Source organism: Bidens hawaiensis, unplaced genomic scaffold (assembly GCF_021521415.1).
Source record: "Bidens hawaiensis isolate Kalapana, Puna unplaced genomic scaffold, B.hawaiensis_p1.1 tig00001575_1, whole genome shotgun sequence".
NCBI classification, from domain to species: domain Eukaryota; kingdom Viridiplantae; phylum Streptophyta; class Magnoliopsida; order Asterales; family Asteraceae; genus Bidens; species Bidens hawaiensis.
Window position 1 is genome coordinate 2,957,209 of NW_027491088.1, and position 20,791 is coordinate 2,977,999.

The 20,791-nt window shown below is 43.9% G+C and overlaps 1 protein-coding gene and 1 long non-coding RNA gene across 3 annotated transcripts; both read right to left on the bottom strand.

Moving 5' to 3' along the window:
* Window positions 1-150: 150 nt before the first annotated feature.
* On the bottom strand, window positions 151-2,830 carry LOC143586008 (uncharacterized). 2 transcript variants are annotated; one of them, XR_013144637.1, is made up of 4 exons: window positions 2,776-2,830; window positions 1,355-1,466; window positions 1,106-1,222; window positions 151-511 (listed from the first exon to the last, which is right to left on the bottom strand). It is a non-coding gene; the product is annotated as an uncharacterized LOC143586008 (long non-coding RNA). The 2 variants fall into 2 exon arrangements; XR_013144636.1 differs by lacking the exon at window positions 2,776-2,830 and having other exon boundaries at window positions 1,355-1,850.
* Window positions 2,831-15,690: 12,860 nt separating this feature from the next.
* LOC143586770 (protein ANTI-SILENCING 1-like) lies at window positions 15,691-18,907 on the bottom strand. Its single transcript, XM_077068249.1, has 4 exons — window positions 18,698-18,907; window positions 16,213-16,574; window positions 15,969-16,137; window positions 15,691-15,899 (listed from the first exon to the last, which is right to left on the bottom strand). Exons 2-4 carry the CDS (start codon window positions 16,570-16,572, stop codon window positions 15,691-15,693), a joined length of 738 nt encoding a protein of 245 aa, XP_076924364.1. The 5' UTR covers window positions 16,573-16,574; window positions 18,698-18,907.
* Window positions 18,908-20,791: the final 1,884 nt, after the last annotated feature.

Sequence of the window (20,791 nt, forward strand, 5' to 3'; positions counted from 1 at the left end):
ACACCATGCAACCGAAAGATGAGATCTGTTCTAAAAGTGTGAACAAAACTTAGAGATAAGATGCTATTTAGCTAATTATAGAGAGATCCAAAAGCATAAATCATAATGCTCTTTGAAATTTGAATGTCTCAACAATTGTAATAACATTTAAAGCTCCTAACAAAACTTAGCTAAATCTTTCAATGTCAACAGTTTACTTCAAAAGAAACTATAAATTTGAAGGTGAACTGACCAATCAACCCATATTTGAATTGGTTTTCTGAATTCTAATCCGAAGTTCATTTCAAAATAACTCGATTAGTATTTCCAGATTCCAGCCCGACGAACAACCCTAGAGAATCACCTAATCTACTAACATTTAACCAAAAGTTACGTATGTAATGTTTCTGGTCCTATACATCTTTACCAGCAAAAAAGAGAACCCTTTACTATACCATCTTCATCAGCAGCTACTAACTTTTTTGGAACTCTGGTGGCGAGGCATAATTTTAGCAATTTCTTCTGCTTGTCGCTGAAAAGATGGATGATTATTACAATAGAACCGAACGAACACAAACATTTAAATGAATGGATTTTATTGTCCGAGTTTGTTAGTTAAGAGAGCGAACATGGTCGTGGTCATTTATGTTCGTTCGTTAATATTCTAAACAAATGGTTCGCGAACAAAAATGAAAATAAATGATAAAACAAACGAATGCCAATCAAACGTGATATGAATATCCATATTAAAGCCTAAAATTCCATTTTATTACATCCAGCATTTCAAAAGTAAACAAAGGGTTTCAAAAATATGAAAATTATTCTAAAATAGTATTAGTAATAGATTAGTAAACCTCAATTTTTTTCCTTTTGAATACCCAAAGTTATGGAATGGGTCATTTACTAAAATGATTTTCACTTCCTATCCTTTATTTGGATTTTAGCCTTGGTTCAGTCCTTTACACTAACGAATGTTTAGTTTTACAGTTAAGTCGCCTCATGTGCACTGCACATGAGGGCATTTTCATCCTTTTACCCTTTAAATGTACAAAAAAAATAAACGATTATAAACAAACATTATATGCGTAAATGAATCATATATGATGGTTTCACCTTTCGCGCGTACCTTATATAACGCATCCCAAACTAGTTCGTGCTTCTTTTGTTGTGCCCACCACTCCATTGCCATATCAAATGCAATAGTATTGGGCTGCGAATGATGAGACGTTGAAACCACATCTTTCTGTTGGGAGTTAAAAAAATTATGAACTTTGGAATGGTAACTTGGCCTATAGTAAGTGAATGAGAGGGTATGTGGTTCCGGGTCTTTTTCAAGTCAAAATTGATAATAACAAACAAAGCATGATAAAGTTACCGTTTCCATCGAGTGCTTTCGTTTCATAGGGTCGATAGTGATGTGACCAAAATACTTCGATGTGTGGTGGTTGCCAAGCGCATTCAATGATGGTCGACTACCGATAACAACTCTGGACCACAAAACCAGGTTAAGATATATCCTCGTATAGTTTGTTACGAGTAGGATTTTACTAAATAGTTTGCTTGTTTGTTTAGTTGTACATAGTGATATTTAGCTATTTTGCAATTGATTGATTTGCTTAATAGTTAAGTGCTATAACGTTATTTGAGTTATATAAACATTGTAGGAGGATATCTTTTTGAATCGTGTTGAGTTCACTATTACATTAAAGGATTTCGATTACAGAGTATCACGAAATCAAAACCGGATAAGACAGTTTATTTCCAAAGAACAAGTGATTTCCCATAAATAGGTGTCAAATCAACAAACGTGTAGGGGTGAAACGCCGCAATGGTATAAATACTGTTATCGCTGTTATAGTGTAATCGTAGCAGTTCCCTATGGTATGCAGAAACTGCACTTCGGCATTAAGCTCAATAGCTACTAATAAGATAAAGATGCTACCGCCTCTTATTTGCTATTATAGAACAAGTAGCTACCGACCCTCAAAGTCACTACCGACCATTAGTTTACTACCGAACGGAGGTTACTTTCAAAGATTTCAAACAACTTTTTTCCATTCAGCTGGACCCCAGCCAGGTTGGACCCACGTGGGGCCAACCAATTGAACTTGCCAGAGCGCTGCCCCGAACCTACCGCCCTTTGCCAGAGCATAGTCACATGGATCGTGGTACGCTCCGGTACGGGAACATGATACGGGATCGCAATTCGCTAGGTCCCTAAAAGACTAAAAAACTAAAGTTCGGTAGTAAACTAAGCTTTGTTCAATGGCAGTCTATCAGTAAAAACTAAACTTAAATGAGATGCAGTAGCATCTTGTTCTCCGGTAAGAACTTAGAACTTCAGTGGCAACAGAGTTACTGCCATGGAGTTCCTGATGATACTTTCCTAATGATGTAACCCCAACTGTCACACCAACTTCACTACCTTTTCACAAAAGGTTGCAGCACTTCAGCCCAACCATTATAATGGTTCGACACTTATATAAAGGTATCATCTGGTCTAATTTCAGCAACCAATGTAAAACTTACACATGTTACAAAAAAGAACATGATCTTTGCAAAAGCCTCATCTGTCTTATCTTATCTGGTTATCGATTTCATGTACTCATGAAATACTTTAATCTGAAAGTGAAATTACACGATTCTGAAAGCTATGCAAGCCAGATTGAAAACACAAAACCTACAGGTTTTTGGTGGTTTTAGTAGTGAAAACTCTTGAATTCACTTTATGAGGGTAGTGTTATGTGAATGTGGAACAAACAAAGCTTGTGACATGTAAAATTGTATATAGATTACCTTACACTATATATGATTAAACATCGGGTTGTTAGCTCGTTAATAGCAGAGTCCGCCTCATCTTTTGAGTTGAATATTACAAGAGCTTGTCCTAGAATAACATTTTGTATATGTTATATAATTACTTTCTGTGTAATATTTCATGAAAGGATAAGAGTGTCAGAGTGAAGATACCATTGTGTCGGCTTGAAGAATATGCACTCCATTATATCATCTTTGCACTAATCTTTATTTTAAAAGCATCCAAAACAATATCCCGAAGAAAAGGTGATCTGAAGAAACACTAAGTGACCCGGGACATATTACGGATAATCTGGGGATTAAATAGATGTTTCCCACGAGGGTTAGGTCCGGCAGAGATGGTTATCCTGATGACCTGCAAAACAGACACCGTGAGCTCGTCACTGAGAAGGGGGGGGGTTCCTCCTTGTGACCACCCTCCGGCGTGAGAATCAGACTAGATTGCTCTGAATATAAGTGTATATAAAGAGAGATTGCTAGAGAAGATAAGATACAAGATGATAATACCGTTCCAAGGTGTTGGAGTATTTATAGCCGAATGTAGGTTTCCAAGCAGGTACAGCCAGCTGTATAATATTCCTGTTCTACCAACTGTGGGCTACGCACATGCCATGCCAGTGGTTGGTGGGTAGGCAGCGGCTGATGGTGTGTACTGTTCCTTTTCCGCCGGCTGTGTACTATTCCTTTTCCACCAACTGCAGGCTATGTGCGTGCCACGACAAGGTTGGTGAGTAGGCAGCGGCTAATAGTGACAAACAGTACTAGAGCGTGCTCCTCGTACTGTTGTCGGTGAGCTGTCACCCTGTGATTGGTTCATGGGCTGCTTTGGTCAGATCTTGTCTATTTTGTCCATACCTTGGCAGGTATAGTACAAAAGATCTTCCAGAAGCGTACGGACTGGCTCATTTGGGCGGGAGTATTCCCGTCTTGCTCATTCCTTCAGGTGACACTGAATTATTGAGAGTTAGTTCCTCGTGCGTGTAGCCTTGCTATTAGTGCGGGTAGCCTTCCCTGATGGCTTGTATCCGCAGCTGCGGGAACAGGCGGGGTACTTCACCATTGGGAGGCTTTTCCTGCGGGAACAGCTGGCGTACTGCGTGTAAGGTCTTCATCTCTGAGCATGGTGGGTCCTGCGGAACCAGTTGGTCCTTGCGCGGACGTCCCTCTTCAAGGTGAGTCTTGCGGGTCTAACTAGGCTCTGCTGGGACCTACCTCTTCAAGTCCCCCTAGTCCAATGTTCTTCTCATGAATTGTTAATAAGTGAGGTGAACTTTTGGACTTGAGCAAGAGGTTTTGAAAAGGGTTTTTGTAGTTTTAAGGTTTTCCGTGGGGATTCTTCCCGCGGTTTTCCTAATGTCACTCGCAGAAATTCCCGACTTTTCTGCCTGATCTTTGGTTGTGATGCGGGTAGGTGTTTAACCCCTTCGCACATCGGGAGCGTTGAGTTTCACTTGCACGGATTCTTCACGAGATTTTGGTAGTTTCGGACATAGTGATCAGTTATGTTAAACCACCAATTTCGCCTTGAAGTTTCAAACAAGGTAGTTCTCAACGTTTCCGCTATGCGGAGGTGCTATTTCTCTTTCCGCAAGCACGGTCCAGAAGATCCTTCTTGGTTTCAATTCCCTGCGAGTGCTAAGTATGTGAAGGGTTTCGCCTTGACACTGTACCCGCACTCGTCTTATAGTTTCTTTACTTCCAAGGTACTCTTGGCTTCAATTCCCTGCAGGTGCTAGGTATGTGAAGGGTTTCGCCTTGACACTGTACCCGCACTTGTCTTATGGTTTCTTGGATACCAAGGTAAGGGGGTATATTCCCTCTTATTTTTGAATCTTTGAATCTTTTTGAATTTGTTTGAAATTCGAAGAGTTGGTGAAAGGATAAGAACAGTCCAAACTGTTGAAAGGACGTTAGTGTCCGACGGTTTCTTCTGACAGTTTCAGGACGTGCCGGAAGTTATGACGACGTGACAGCATATGGTCATTCCAGACGCTTTTTCAGGCGCGTGGGCGCGAGTTTTCAGGCGCGTGGGTGGGTGCGGATTTTACGGCGCGCGTCCTGTCAACAGCTGTTGCCAGCTTGCTTTTTTCACGTGTCATAGTTTCATTGGACCCGCGCTTTTCTCTCTCCTCCGCATTAAATTCATCGCATTCATTGCGATGAGTATATAAAGGGGGAGAGGGTTCATCTTAATCCACACTTTCACTTCTCTTCTTCCTCTAAGCGATTTCTGGTGAATACTCAAACTTTCTGTCGAGCATTCTCCTGAAATTGTTCTTCCTTACCACCAAAACATGTCTTCTGCTAACGATCTTGAAGCTACCGCCGAACAGTCTGACGTGTACGTCGAGAACCCGTCTACGTCTGATAAGGACGATAAAAGCACTGCTGGCGAATGCCAGTGTGCTCTTCTCATCGAGCTTTACCAGTACATCGTCCGGAAGTTCATGCTCGAGCCGTTCGAGCCTGAGTTTCCGGAGCCACACCAGACGGTGTACAATGCCCCCAAGGGCAAAATAGGGGTATATGCCGCCTTCTTCGTCTATGGGAATCTCAGGTTCCCATTGACGAAGTTTGTTTACCGTGTTCTGGAAAGACACGGTGTACATCTGACGGAGGTGCACCCAATGGCGATCGCCAAGATCCGCCATTTTGAATGGGTGTGCCTCATTCTTGGGGTGGAGCCCCACGTCGACCGCCTGATGACCTTCTACTCCTGGAGGTGCATCCAAGGCTGGTACACCCTGGTCACCCGGATCAAGGGTTTGAAGATATGCGCTACCGAGCGCAGTCTTCGGTCTTGGAAGCGGGAGTTCTTTTACATCTCTGCCCGTGTCATCCCCATAGCGATGACATTCAAGAACGGGAGAGCACTCCCCAGCCTTCACGCCTCCAACTACCAGGAGGCGGAATGGTTTTCCAAGATTTCCCGGATCCAGACTCCGGTTTACCGCTTTCCGGAGTCTGGGATGGTGATGCTCGGTATGAGCCGGGTGTGGAAGGATGCTGGGGCAGATGCGCCACAGATTCCCATCGTACTTGAATACGGTTTGAACTTTATCCCTTACGGTATGCTCCGTCTTCTTTGCTGACTTAAGTTTTCTTCTAACTGCTTTTCTTTTTATTTCAGAGGGGAATGATTTGCAATCGCTCCTGCATCCGCGGGAGGCCGACAGTCCCGCTCGGTTGGGTACTCGTGCTCTTGACGAGAACGAGTTGCCCATCCTTGCGCAGACGGAAGATCGGTTTGTGGAGGCCTACCCGCCAGGCCACGAGATACTGAGCGCCACGCGGCCAGGTAAAAGATTATTTAACCCTCGCCCTCTGAATGCTCAAACCTCTGCTGAAATTCCTCTAATCTTGTCATCTTCTGATGAGGAATCCGCAGATGGTCCTTTCTTTGTGCGGAAGAAGAAGGCTGCTGGCGGGAAGGGCAAGGCGAAGGTAGCCACCACTGCTGACCAGGGGAACCGGTCTGAGTCGGAGACCGAGAGTGAAGAGGCGGCGGGGAACCGGGTGGTGTTGAGACCACTGCTCCGGAGGTTGAAAGGGTTGTCACCTCCGAGCAGCCCAGGACGACGACGGTGACCGGTACGAAGAGGCCGGCTCCATCGGGTTCGTCCCCGCCCGTTCGCACCTTCAAGCTCAAAAGGACCCGTAAGTATAAACTTCCTTTATCTTAACTGCATAGCTTTTCGCCATTATACTTATATATCTTGTCTTTGTGCAGGCGTGGATGTTACCGCATTCCAGGGTGGAGCGGGAGGTAGCAGCTCTGGACCCATGACGGTAGGTTTGGTCAACCTACCTGAGGCGATGACCCAGGCGGCTGCGCCTGCTTCAGATGTTGGTTCAGTTGCTCACCCGGTTGAGGCAACTGTTCCAACTGTAACATCATCACCGCCGGTTGTCAGTGCCATTTTTACGGAATCCTTCACTGAGCAGGCGGTGGTTTCTCTTGCGGGTTCTTCCGCATCAACGACCGCGGTTATGAGTTCACCTCCGTTGGTCTCTACCACAGCGGCCTCCGCCATGCCTCCTCCGTCGCTGGCGACTACGGCCGGACCTTCAGGTATGTCCGGGGTTGGGGCGTCTAGCCAATCTCTGCCTCCTTCCCATCTGCCTGACCTCTTGGATGGATATCCGTTAGGTTCGGGCGATGGGTTTGGTGGCTACAGGCCTGTCGTCGACCCTACAGGTGCGTAGGGTTATTTTGGCCTGTTATATTTTTTTTATATATATATCATCTTTTCCTAACTGTTTTTTTGTTTTTACAGTGTCGGATTCCAATGAAGTGTATGTTCCACGTTGGAGCATCCGCCGAGGAACAACCCTTCGGACGGCTGTGGACTGCGTCGAGTGGGCGCGTCAAGCCGCCCCAAGTGGGGCGCTGGGGGAAGCTATGTCAAGCTACCAGGAGGGTAGGCTGACAAACGAGCTCCGGATTCTGCTCGCCCGGATGCAGCCGCGCGTCGAGCTGCTTTGTCGTGAAAACGACAAGTTAAAGGCGGCTCGTATCCAAGAAGTAGCTCAGGCGCGGGCTATCCGGGAGGAGAACAGGAGGCTATCCGCCGTTTCTGCGGAGAAGGAGAAGGCCTTCAAGGCTCTCGAGGTTGAAGTTCAGGCCCGGCTCGAGGCCCGTTCCAAGGCTGCCCAAGCTGTTAACGAACAGCTTCGGTTGGCCAAGGAAACTGCGCGGAACGCAACCGAGAGGGCCACCAAGGCTGAAGCTGTTGCTGAGCCTCTACGCATCGAGAATGAGGAACTTAAAGCCAAATTAGAGAGGCTCCAGCAGGTTCATGATGCCTTGGCCATGGAAGATGCCAAGAAGCTCCAAGAGATCTTGGACCAGAGGGGGGTGCTTGACCACACTGAGCGTAAGCTAAAGGGCGTCGAAGAGGCTGCAGCTAAAGATGTGTTGCTTGCCAACCTTACAAAGAAGGAAGCCGAACGCGCCCGTAATGAAGCTCAAGCTGCCCTCCAGGAGGCTCTGGTTACCAAGGAATGGCTTCTTTGAGAAGCGTTGTCGCAGGTATGTGCAGTTTCACAATTTCTTTACGCTTTTCCTTAGAAGAGTTTTTGATATACTTCTGTTTTGTAGGTTGTGCATTGGGTGTTCACGAACACATCATATGACGATGCGATGAGTGCAGCCCTCAACGCTTCTCACGAGGATGGGGAGAAGGCTGGGTTCCTGCTTGGTCTAGGGTTCGTTGAGAAGGGGATCCCGCCTTCCAACTTCCCTCTATATGATGTGGATACTGAAGCTGCTTATGACCAAGCAGTGAACCAGTATGCTGCCTTTCTGCATCCGGTGGTGGAAAAGGTGAACGAGATTACTACTGCTGATGATGGGCTGTCTATCCTCAAGGCCTTCCTTGAACCGCGACACTCTACTGATGGTGCGGGTCCAAGTGGGAGTGGTCCTGAAGCTTGATCCTTTAGATCCCTTTCCACCATTAGAGTAGATTTTTATTTTTGTATAGATTTACTCTTGTATGCGGGTATGTGCCCGGCAATTCTTGTAATGTTTGAATGTTGATGAAATAAAGATTATTTGTTAATGCCTTGCCTTGTTTATTTCACGCATATTTTGTTTTAACTTAGCAACTTCTTGAGTACTTGGATAAGTTAACTTTTCAACGTGGTAGATAATAAGTTAAAGTTTTGCTTCCTCTTTCGTGATTGTGTGGGTAAGACCGTCACTTTCACTTAGTAGGATGGCTAAACTTTACCTATATCCGACCTGCGTGGGGGTTTTCCTCATCTTTTCCTTAGAAATTTTCTAAGTGTTTTGAATAAGTTAACCTTTCGACGCGCGGTTGTTAATAGGTTAATGTTCAGTTTCCTCTATCATGATTGTGCGGGTAAGACCGTCACTTGCATTTAGTAGGATGACCAAACTTCACCTATAACTGACCTGCGTGAAGGTTTTCCTTATCTTTCCCTTAGAAATTTTTACCGTTTTATGTGTTTATGCGGGTTTTGCCGCCTTCCACACGTAACGACTTACTTCTTCCCATATTTATGCGGTGAATACCGGCACATCAGTGTGGGAAGTTCATAAGTATAAAGGTAAGGCTATCAACACAATGTGATAAAGGAAAATCATTTCCATTAGAAGTGGCTCTAGGCCTTTTCTTTACAAGTTTGGAATTGATCTACATTTAACATTTGCGTAATTGAGCTCCATTCCATGCTCTTGGGATGGGAGTGCCATCGAGCCTTTCGAGCCGGTATGCACCCTTTCCCAAAACTTCTTTGATAATGTATGGTCCTTCCCAGACCGGGGCCAGCTTTCCTGGGCGCTCTTGGTTTGAAGCCTCGTTGTTACGCAATATGTAGTCTCCTACATTGAAGTTGCAGAGTTTTACCCGCGTGTTGTAGTACTTTTGCATTTTTCGCTTGTAGTTTTCTTCACGCGCTGCGGCTAAGTCTCTGCGTTCTTCGGTTAGCATAAGGTCTAACCGTCTTTCCACATCATTGTCTTTTGGCTGAATCAAGACCCTTGGTGAGGGTAAACCAATTTCAACCGGGACCATGGCTTCAGTGCCATAAGTGAGGCTGAACGGGGTTTCTCCCGTACTGGCCTTTTTCAGCGTTCTGTTTGCCCAAAGTACATGTGGTACTTCGTCCACCCAGCCGGATCTGTGTTCCAAGAGTCTTTTCTTTATGCCTTCAACGATGCTTTTATTTGCTCTTTCCACCTCACCATTACCCTGCGGGTGTGCCACTGAGGTAAAGGTGTGGGTGATTTGAAGTTCTTCCAGCCACTTTTGTAGCTTCTTGTCAGCAAAGTTGGTGCCGTTATCGCTCACCAAAGTCTGTGGAAGTCCAAAACGACAAATAATAAATTCCCAAATAAATTTTTTAATATGTTTTGCGGTTGTTTGGGCTAATGGTTTTGCTTCTATCCACTTGGTGAAGTAGTCGATGGCTACTACTAAAAATTGAACGTTTCCTGCTGCTGTGGGAAATAGGCCTGTCACATCGATGGCCCGCTTCTGAAATGGCCATGAAGAGGTGACTAGAACAAGTTCATTCTTCGGGCGATGCGTGTTGGGTGCGTAGAGCTGGCAAGACCTACACTTTCTGATGTATGCCAGCGCATCCGTATGCATCCCCGGCCAAAAGTATCCCGCGTTGTTTAACTTAGCTACAACAGCGCGTGGACCTGCGTGTACTCCACAGATGCCTTCGTGTACTTCCTTTAGGAGGTAGTCAGCATCTTGGTTGTCCACGCATCTTAAGAGTGGGCCAAGAAATTTACGTCTGTAAAGGATGTCATCGATGAGTTGATAGTTCAGTGCTTTACAGCGTATTATTCTTGCCTGTGTTTTTGACTCTGGTAGTATACCCGCCGCAAGGTAATTTATTATTGGTGTCATCCACGTTTCTGTGCCGGTTTGGATGACACAGATTTCCTTGTGCGGGACTGATGGTGCTCCAAGGAGTTCAATGCGGATGTCCTTTCCCAAGTGGGTGAAGGCTAATGATGCAAGCTTGCTTAACGCATCCGCAGATTTGTTTTCGCTACGCTTGACGTGTATGACCTTACAATCGTTAAAGTCGCGCATAAGGGTTTTTGCTTGCGCGAGGTACAGGGCCATTGTGTCGTTCACGGCCGTGTATGTCCCGTTTATTTGGTTGGCTACTAACATGGAATCCACGTGGGCTTCCAAGTTTTTCACTCCCATCTTACGCGCAATTCTCAGCCCAGCCAAGAATGCTTCATACTCCGCTTCGTTATTTGTACTTGGAAAATCCAGTCGAATAGCGTAAGTGTATTCTTGGCCTGCTGGGTTGGTTAGTTTCAACCCTGCGCCTGAGCCCTCGTTGCTGGCTGCTCCATCAGTGTAGAGTCGCCAGACATCATCGATGTCCTTTGCTGGAGAGGGTTGAGCCTCCTCCTGGCACTCTTTCTCCCGCGAAGCGGGGACTTCTGCAATAAAGTCGGCCAAGACCTGGCCTTTTATGGCTGGCCTCGGCTTGTACTTTATCGCGTATTCTCCCAATTCTATTGCCCATTTGGCTAGACGTCCTGACAATTCGGGTTTGCCTAGAACGTTTGCGAGTTTGAAGTTGGTGAGAATGGTGATTGGATGACACTGGAAATATCGTCTTAGTCTGCGTGAAGCCTGTACAAGTGCTAAGACTAATTTTTCCAGGATAGAGTACCGGGTTTCTACGTCTGTTAGGACACGGCTAACATAGTAAATAGGCATCTAGATACCTTTTCGCTCTACTAGCAGGACTGCCCCGGTTGCTCTATCTGTGGCGGAAAGGTATATGATTAATTCCTCCCCCGCTTCTGGTGCTGTGAGCGTTGGGAGTTCGATCAAGCGTGACCGAATTTCTTGAAAAGCTGCTTCCGCTTCTGGTGTCCAGCGGAAGTGCGTTTTCTTTAAACAGTTTCTCAATGTTGACACGAATGGGAAGGACTTATCCTCATGGTTCGACAAAAAGCGGTTAAGTGCGACTAGGCGTCCATTCAGTGTCTGAGCTTGCTTGATGGTAGTAGGTGATTCCATTTTGATAATGACTTCGACCTTTTCAGGGTTCGCTCTGAAGCCATCTTTAGTAACAATGACTCCTAAGAACTTCCCTTCTTCCATCCCAAAGGAACACTTGCTCGGGTTGAGCTTCATGTTTATCTTTCTGAGCGTGTTGAAAGTTTCTTCGATGTCTTTCAACATCGCTTCTGGCTCAGGGCTTTTGATGACCAAATCATCCATGTAGACTTCCAAGTTTCTCCCAATTTGGGCATGAAACTCTTTGTCCATCAGGCGTTGGTATGTGGACCCTGCATTCTTAAGTCCGAATGGCATCATTTGATAACAAAATGTGCCATCGGGCGTCCGAAATGCGGTTTTGTCCTGATCATCTACAACCATATGGATTTGATGGTACCCCTTATATGCGTCAAGGAAGCATTTAAGGCGAAACGGTGCTAATGAATCCACTTTGAGGTCAATTTCGGGTAACGGGTAACAATCTTTAGGGCATGCTTTGTTTAAATCTTTGAAATCTATGCACATGCGCCATTGTTTGTTAGCCTTCGGTACCATAACGGGATTTGCAACCCATGTTTGATATCTACCAACGCGTACGATGCCCGCGTCAAGGAGTTCCTTGACTTGGGTTCTACACGCGTTAGCTTGTTCCGCCCCCATTACTCTGCGCTTTGGCGTAAAAGCCGGGTCACACTTGAGCTTATGCTCTGCTTTACTTCGAGGTACACCAGTCATGTCAGCTGGTGTCCACGCGAAGATGTCAGCGTTTTTCTATAGTAAGCGTTTGAGTAAGGTGCGCGTAGGATCAGTGAGTGTTGGGCCAATGGTAACAGCCTGGTCAGGGTATTTGCCATTGATGGCCCATTTTTCTGGTTCGGTGATGGTTGGTTTAGCCATCTTTGGTTTGGGTTTAGATGAGACAGATGCGATGCATACCTGGGGGATACCGGTGATCATCGCTACACCCTCAGCAGTTGGCCATCCCATCATGCCATGGACTGAAGATACCACGGCGTTGAATCTTGCCATCCCGTCTCTCCCGAAGAGAATGTCGTATGTGTGGTGTGGCTTCCTCATTACGACGAAGTCCACGTCTTCTGTGCGGGAGTGTTTCCCGTCCGTGAGAATGACGGGGAAAGATAGGATTCCCAGTGGGGTGTTTGTGCTGCCATCGAACCTTTCCATTGAGGCGTAGACCGTTTCCAGGTGTTCCTTGTCTTCGTCATCTAGCTTGTCGAAGAACTGCCTGTACATAACCGTTGACGAGACACCGTTGTCGGCCAGAGTGCGGGAAGTGATGTAGTGCCCCAGCTGGCTTTTGATGACGATAGGGCCTTCTTTGCTGGGTCCTCCTGGCACTCGCGGGAAGCGCACCTCAGCTTCCTTCCACGCGCATGGTTCCGTCATTCGTCTTTTTCTTCCTCTGATGTTACTATGAACCATGTGGATGCTGATGTCAACGGGCTTTCGTCCGTTGCCTTTGTACCGGTTATCATTCCTCCCTCCATTCTTGATTGATGCCACAAGGTATGCAAGTCTTCCATCCTTGACGAATGTTTCAACAATATCCTTCAAGGATGTACACTCCTCTGTGTTGTGACCCTTTGTCCCGTGGAAGTCACAGGATTTGCTCTGATCCGCATTAGGTCGCTGCCGGATCATTGGAGCTTTTGGCCATGGGAGTTTTTCGGTGGCAAATATCTCCGTGACGCTTTTGGTGAGTGGAATCCACCGGTGTTTTCGGCTTGAAGGGTGCGTATTATCCCTTCCGCCTACAAGAGGGCGAGAGCTGGATGAGGTGTCAAAGTTTACCCTTGACTGCCAAATACCTAGTTTCCTCTTTTTGTTCTGCCGGGCGGTCCGAACATTGTTTTCTCTGGTCCTCTGCGTGTAGAGGTTTGTGTTCTGGGGAAGATCCCTACCCAGTTGCTTCTCTGTTTCGGCAAAGCGCTTGGCCGCCGTCATGATGGCATCCCATGTGGATGGCATGCCGTCCTTACCCGTCAACGTGCGGATAAGCTCTGTGTATTCTGCGCCCTGGATAAAAGCGGCGCGAACAAGATCTTCGCTTATGGTGCCCAGACTCAGCTTTTTGGAGTTGAAGCGAGTGATGAAGTCTAGTAAAGATTCATCTTCCTCTCTCACGCAGTTGAGGATCGTCCACTGCTCTTCAGTATATTTCCTCTGTTAACTGAAGTGTTGGCTGAACTTGTGTTGAAAGTCCGCCCAATCATAGATGTGGTGGACCGGTAAACGATCAAACCACGCCCTTGCCGCTCCAACCAGCGTCATCTGGAACATATAACACCACGTGGATTCCGTCCAGTTGCTGACGGTTGCCCCCGCTATGAATCTGTTCAAATGATCATCTGGGTCGGATATACCATCATAAGTGCCGATGTTGGACATCTGTTTGGCACTTATCGGGGCAATTGCTTCCGCAATGTCCCTTGCAAACTTGGATGTTCCCGCATTTGCAGCAGTTGGTCTAAAGGTTTTGGAGAAGTCACGTGGGTTTCCCCCCGCGCTCCTTGGTTTGAAGGTTTCTCCGAAATTCCTTCTCGGTTGGAAGTCTGTTTCCTTACGCTTCCCTTTCGCCCTATGGCGAGGGTTTGCGTCGGTGTCGGATTCCTCCCGATCATCGTCTGAGTATTCGCACTCACTGCTCATGTTGAGCTGTTGTCGAGTGCTTCCGAATTCGTTAGCCTGTTGGAGTGAACGCAAGCGTTCATCCAACTCAGCTTGGAATTCCTTCTGACGTGCTTCGGCCCACGCTTTAACTTGATCGAGTGTTTGGCGGGGGGAGCCTCGTCTGTTTTTCCAACTGGGCATCGGTGAATCCCAGTGAAAGATTGTTTACTGCACTTGCCCCGGCTTGGGTAACCGGGGTAGTGTTCGTAAAATTTGTGTGACCACCGGTGTTCTCCCCAGTAGCTGGGGTTGTGATTACGGGGTTTCCTGGTTACTTACTGGCCTTGGGATCGGAGTAACGTTAACCATCTCTTCAGAAGTTTTGAAAAAACTGAGAAAATTAGTTCTAGCTTTTATGCACGGATGGCGCCAATGAAGAAACACTAAGTGACCCGGGACAGATTACGGATAATCTGGGGATTAAATAGATGTTTCCCACGAGGGTTAGGTCCGGCAGAGATGGTTATCCTGATGACCTGCAAAACAGACACCGTGAGCTCGTCACTGAGAAGGGGGGGTTCCTCCTTGTGACCACCCTCCGGCGTGAGAATCAGACTAGGTTGCTCTGAATATAAGTGTATATAAAGAGAGATTGCTAGAGAAGATAAGATACAAGATGATAATACCGTTCCAAGGTGTTGGAGTATTTATAGCCGAAGGTAGGTTTCCAAGCAGGTATAGCCAGCTGTATAATATTCCTGTTCTACCAACTGTGGGCTACGCACGTGCCATGCCAGTGGTTGGTGGGTAGGCAGCGGCTGATGGTGTGTACTGTTCCTTTTCCGCCGGCTGTGTACTATTCCTTTTCCACCAACTGCAGGCTATGTGCGTGCCACGACAAGGGTTGGTGAGTAGGCAGCGGCTAATAGTGACAAACAATACTAGAGCGTGCTCCTCGTACTGTTGTCGGTGAGCTGTCACCCTGTGATTGGTTCATGGGCTGCTTTGGTCAGATCTTGTCTATTTTGTCCATACCTTGGCAGGTATAGTACAAAAGATCTTCCAGAAGCGTACGGACTGGCTCATTTGGGCGGGAGTATTCCCGCCTTGCTCATTCCTTCGGTGACACTGAATTATTGAGAGTTAGTTCCTCGTGCGTGTAGCCTTGCTATTAGTGCGGGTAGCCTTCCCTGATGGCTTGTATCAGCAGCTGCGGGAACAGGCGGGGTACTTCACCATTGGGAGGCTTTTCCTGCGGGAACAGCTGGCGTACTGCGCGTAAGGTCTTTATCTCTGAGCATGGTGGGTCCTGCGGAACCAGTTGGTCCTTGCGCAGACGTCCCTCTTCAAGGTGAATCTTGCGGTTCCAACTGGGCTCTGCTGGGACCTACCTCTTCATGATCATAATTAGTTTATTTGTCACATTTAATTAATAGTCATGTGTAAATGAATAATATTATAAACGTACCTCTACATCCGATGATGTAAATGAACGATCCAAATTCTCTAACAATACCAGAGAGCCTGCTTCATGAGCTTTCTGCATCCTCTCCTCCCAAGGCTAGTGAAAATAAATAACATAAATAAGTTCATAATATTCATGTAACAAATGTATGCATTTTTAAATGCTTTTAAACGAGTCAATGAATTAAGGATAATAGATAACTCACGGCTTTCTTGAACCATTCACTTGTATCCTGCATGCACACAAAAAAGATGTTATATCCAACTCTTTAACAGTCGACCAAAGTCAACCAAACTTTGTAAGCCCACTATCAGCTTCAACACTCTTCTTTTCATCAACTTCAAATTCTAGCGGTTTCCTTTTCTTAGAGTGATGGGTATCAGATGAAGCAGTAAACCTCAAAACATTTGAAGAAGTGTTGCCCGTTTCACACGACGAGTTTGACTTTCCTGTAACTTCAGGGCTCTTGGTTTTTTGATTAAAAAAGTGTTCAACTGCAAATTCATACACAGAAATTAGTATAAACAATGATTAAGAACAATCAAAATATGGTATCCACAAACCTGCAGTTCTAGCTATCTTATCCGGGAATCTTTCTGATAATCTGCATTTTTCTACATCAAATACCCGATAAAACACATAGTCTGACATTTTTAATTCTTCCATTGATGCCTTTGGATTTCTTTTATCTTTAGATGTGCACACAGCATTGCATTTCCCACAAATTGCTTCCTAAAGTGTCATATTCAAATCAGCAAAATAAAAATATAGAATAAACAGGAATTTTATGATTAAAAACATTATTACCACAGGATTGAAATTACAAACACCATTGCCTTCACCCAAAGCCAAGAACAACTCATTGTTGAGATAACAAGCACCTTGTAACCACTTTTGTGCCTCTATGGGACGAAAATACCACACAATTTTCACCATCTTTTTGAGGCGTGGAGTCTCGTACATGTCAATAATTTTGGCAACATACGGTGGTTTTTGATTCCCACACCACATGTAAACAGAATCATAAAGAAAGTAATCTATACCATCTAAAGTAAATGATTCATAATGCTGGAAATTTGGATTCTGTTTACCAAGGCGCGTTTTATGGCCCCATATGAATTCAATATCCCCTGGTAAATTTGCATTTTCTTCTTCAAGTGTTGACATATCTGCAGGTTACAGAATGATCATTTAATACCAAATTAGGGCAGATTTATCTACACGGAAAGCATATTATTACAAATGCTACATGTTATTCAAGTGAGTGGATATACAGATAGATATTTTGTTGACTATAATCTTAAGAATAATCTTTGTACATGCTAAGACTACAATTTGCTCTTATGTACGACCAAATAAGCTTTACGTACAACCAAACATTGCATCTCTCTCAATATGGTGAGAGATAACCTAAAGGAAAACCGACGAAACCAAACCAAAAAACCGAATTAACTGAAACTCATTATCGGTTTTTTTGTACTCTCGGTTAAATGAACCGAACCATTCATATTCTCAAATTATACTCATTTTTATACCTCCATTTCATGTATTTATACCTCCACTTTATGTATTTATTATACCCCCATTTCATTTTTTATGCCTCCACTTCATATTTAGTCTCCATTAAATTTATTAATGCTTTCATTTAATGCATTTCTAAATAAAAATTGTAGCCCAACTTTGGTGTTGGTTATCAACCGAACTTAACCGAACCAAAACCCGAGTCGGTTAATAAAACAGATTGACGGATGACTTCAGTTTTACCTTCGGTTTTAGGCTAATAACGGAACCAAACCCCACACACCGACTCTCATTTCTTTTACTTATCAACCTTTTAAGATTGCTAGCTCTATTTACAGCCATATAAGATTAATATACAACCATAAGTTTCATATCTCTAATCTCTTTTACACATTAACCTTTAAGTAAACCATACGTAACCTCTTCATCATTTGACCAATTTTGACCACAAATAACTGTTCATCAACCACAATCGCTACTACAAACCCTAGATACCAAATCCTTCAATAAATAACAACTAAATTCCAACTAAATCATAACGATGAGTTCTGAAGAAACGTGGATCGACTTACTAGTAGACGATCAACTTTCCTCGGGTATGAGTGTGCTATATCACCGATGGTTTTCCGGAGTATGAATTCTTCCACCTACGAAACGAGCAGCACCGTGAACTTACCCCTCAGAAAGGGACAGAGGGGTCCTCTTTGGGGTAACCCTTCGGTGTGAGAATAAGATATTGTAGGAGAAGATAATAATAATCTGAAAGTGAGTAAGGATTTAGAATGTATTTTCTTGCTTACCTCCCCTTGTGGAGGTGGTGTGGTATTTATAGTGTTAGGGTTTCCAATGATTGGGCTCAGATCCCATTAGGGCCTTTTTGGCCTCCTCCTACTGCTTCGCGCCACGTGTCCTTAGGACACCTGGTGCTTTTTCATTGATTATTCTCTGACCAAGGTATTTCACCTGACCCATGTGCAATCACGTGGTAGCACATGGGTTTTGCTGAGTTGTCCACCTTTCATTGGCAGCTGTCACCATCAGCATATTCTTTATTCCTTAAATGATACCTTCTGGAAAGTTGTCTGATGAGCACAATCATGGTTGTCCTTATCCTGATTTGGATAAGGACGTGGTTGATTATGTGCATGTGTGATATGCGCCTATCCTGGGGATGCGCGAGGTCTTCTCTTTATTCTCACGCGCAGATGTTTCATGCGCAGATGTGATATGCGCAAGCATATGTAATATGCGTGAGCATATGTGATATGCGCCACGCGCAGATGTGATATGCTTGAGCATATATGATGCGTGAGCATATGTGATATGTGCCACGCGCAGATGTGATATGCGTGAGGATATATGATGCGTGAGCACATGTGATACGCGTGAGCATATGTGATGCGTGAGCATATGTGATATGCGTGAGAATATGTGATATGCGCCATGCGCATAGGTTTTGGCTTTGTGTCTTTATGACATCCTGATTTCAAGCCTCTTGTCTATATCTTGTGGGTTGACCCGCCCCGCTCGATGTTAAGGCGGGTGCATACCTCTTCAAGTTCAACACGAACAACAATAACGATATGTTCAATTGATCATCAACTGAAACCACCGGTAAACACCGATTCCAGCTTTAAAACGATCAACATTGCCCTAAGTTAGTGCTAGTAACATAATAACATATCTAAACATCTACAAACCCTAAATGATCGCTATCGACGATAATATAATGATAGAGATTGAGTAGATTTAATAATAATAATAATATTACCGGATTGAAAGTTGCAGGAGTGAAAGACGTCGATCAAACACACATATTGTTGTGTATTTGCAGAGCAGAAAAAAGTTAACTGTTTGTAGGCGCGCAGGATAGAAGTTGAGGAGTGATGGGTGGGGGCTAAAATGCGCAAGCACTCCGGCTAAACTGCGCGGGGGAGTAGAAAGCACTCCGGCTACGGGGCTAAAATGAGCAGAGTCCGTACGTACAATGTCAGACGCGTGAAGGATACGTGCAATGCAGTTTTCTCGCAATAATCAAATGTCTCATCTTTTGAATTGATTGGTTCAAGTCTTGAACAATTGAAAAAATTAATTGTATTGTACAATAGTCAACTAATAATATGACCGGTGATAATCTCAACTATTAGTTTTGTTACCAATAACAATCTCAGTTATATAAAACAATTAACTCCGTTAATTATTGATGACATGGCACGTGACGTGGCATGTAAGTGTTAAAATAAAGTGGTTATTGTTCAAAATGGGTTGAGCCTGAATGGATAGGTTAAAAACTAAAGTGAAAGTAATACTTAAAAGCTTATTTATTATAGAAATCAGTTATATCAACAAAAGTATACAAACGTGGAAAATAGTTAACAGATTTATAGGCAAGATAAGATATTTAAACTTTTAAACCGACACATTAGCATCAAATTTCATTTATTGCAGCTGGCAAAGATATAAATATCATATTTGATTGTTGAGATCCCGAGTTCGAATCATGTTTGATGCAAAATTTGTTTGAACAATAACCACCATGTTTAACTCGTCCAGGCTCAACCAGTTTGAACAATAACCACCATGTTTTTAACAGTCACATGCAACGCTACGTGCCATGTCATCAATAATTAACGAAGTTAACTATTATATTTAATTGAGATCGTTATTGGTAACAAAACTTATAGTCAGGATTATCACCGGTAACATTATTAATTGAGATTAGTATTAGTTGATAGTTGTGATTATTAATATACAGTTTTCCTATTTTTAGGAGTATTTCGCTCTTACCTTATGTTCATCAACATTTAGAGTAGACGGAGTGACATTGGCATCTAGGGGTGCAAACAAGCCGAGCTGCTCGCGAGCTACTCGGGATCGGCTCGTTAAAAAGCTCGAACGAGCCGAGCTTAATCGAGCCCGAGCTCGAGCTCAAGCCTAAAAGTAAGCCCGTTTAATAAACGAGCCCGAGCCCGAGCTTCACCTATCGAGCTCGAGCCGGCTCGCGAGCTTAAACGAGCCTGTCATTTATATAACTTTTTAAAATATATATTTAATAATATTTAATTAAGATATATATTGTTATAAAAAATAAATAAAAATAACTAAATAATATATATATATTATTTAATACACAAAAATATAATAGAAAATAATATATAAAAATAATTATATTATTTAAAAAATAACTAATAAATGGTAAACGAGCCGAGTCCAAGCCGAGCTCGAGCTTGAAAATCTACTCACGAGCCGAGCTCGAGCTTTGTAAATAGAGCTCGAAACGAGCCGAGCTGGAACTCTGTGTAAGTTAAACGAGCCGAGCTCGAGCCTGATCGAGCTCAGACTCGACTCGTTTGCATCCCTATTGGCATCCAAGGCTCAATGGCCAATGGGAATGATATTTTTATAAGGCTGGGCTAAAACTAAGGAACTAAAGGCAAATAGTGTAGAAATAAAATATCAAAAAGTTGAAAGAAATATTCTAAAGTTTCTAACCATGACATTTTTGAGATGGGCTGCCTAGACATAAAATAACAAAAAGGTAAATGGAAATACTTTCAGGAAAAAAAAAGTAGCTTCTCTCGCATTAAAGACTAGGTGTCATGATTTTATTGGTTTAAAAGGAGACTATTTTAGACAAGTAGACTTGAAAAAAATGTGTCAATTTTAGAAGATTATTTACTCAACATGTCTATTTTGTTGATAAATTTTCTATTTTCTTTTAGTCCTTTAGAATATTAAATTAAATTGAATATGTTGTTGAATCTTTTTCTACCAAAGCTTTACGGGACTAGTGGAGATGCATTAGAAATCTATGGCCTACACAATCAACCAAGTCATCAAACTCGAGACAAATAAACTTTGGTGC

Bases quoted from the DNA above. Each gene is read 5' to 3' on its own strand.
- LOC143586770 (XM_077068249.1), bottom strand. From the start codon at position 16,572: ATGTCAACACTTGAAGAAGAAAATGCAAATTTACCAGGGGATATTGAA. The intron at 16,138-16,212 runs GTAATAATGTTT...ATGACACTTTAG, and splicing joins TTTGTAATTTCAATCCTGTG to GAAGCAATTTGTGGGAAATG. The intron at 15,900-15,968 runs GTTTGTGGATAC...ATGAATTTGCAG, and splicing joins TAAGATAGCTAGAACTGCAG to TTGAACACTTTTTTAATCAA.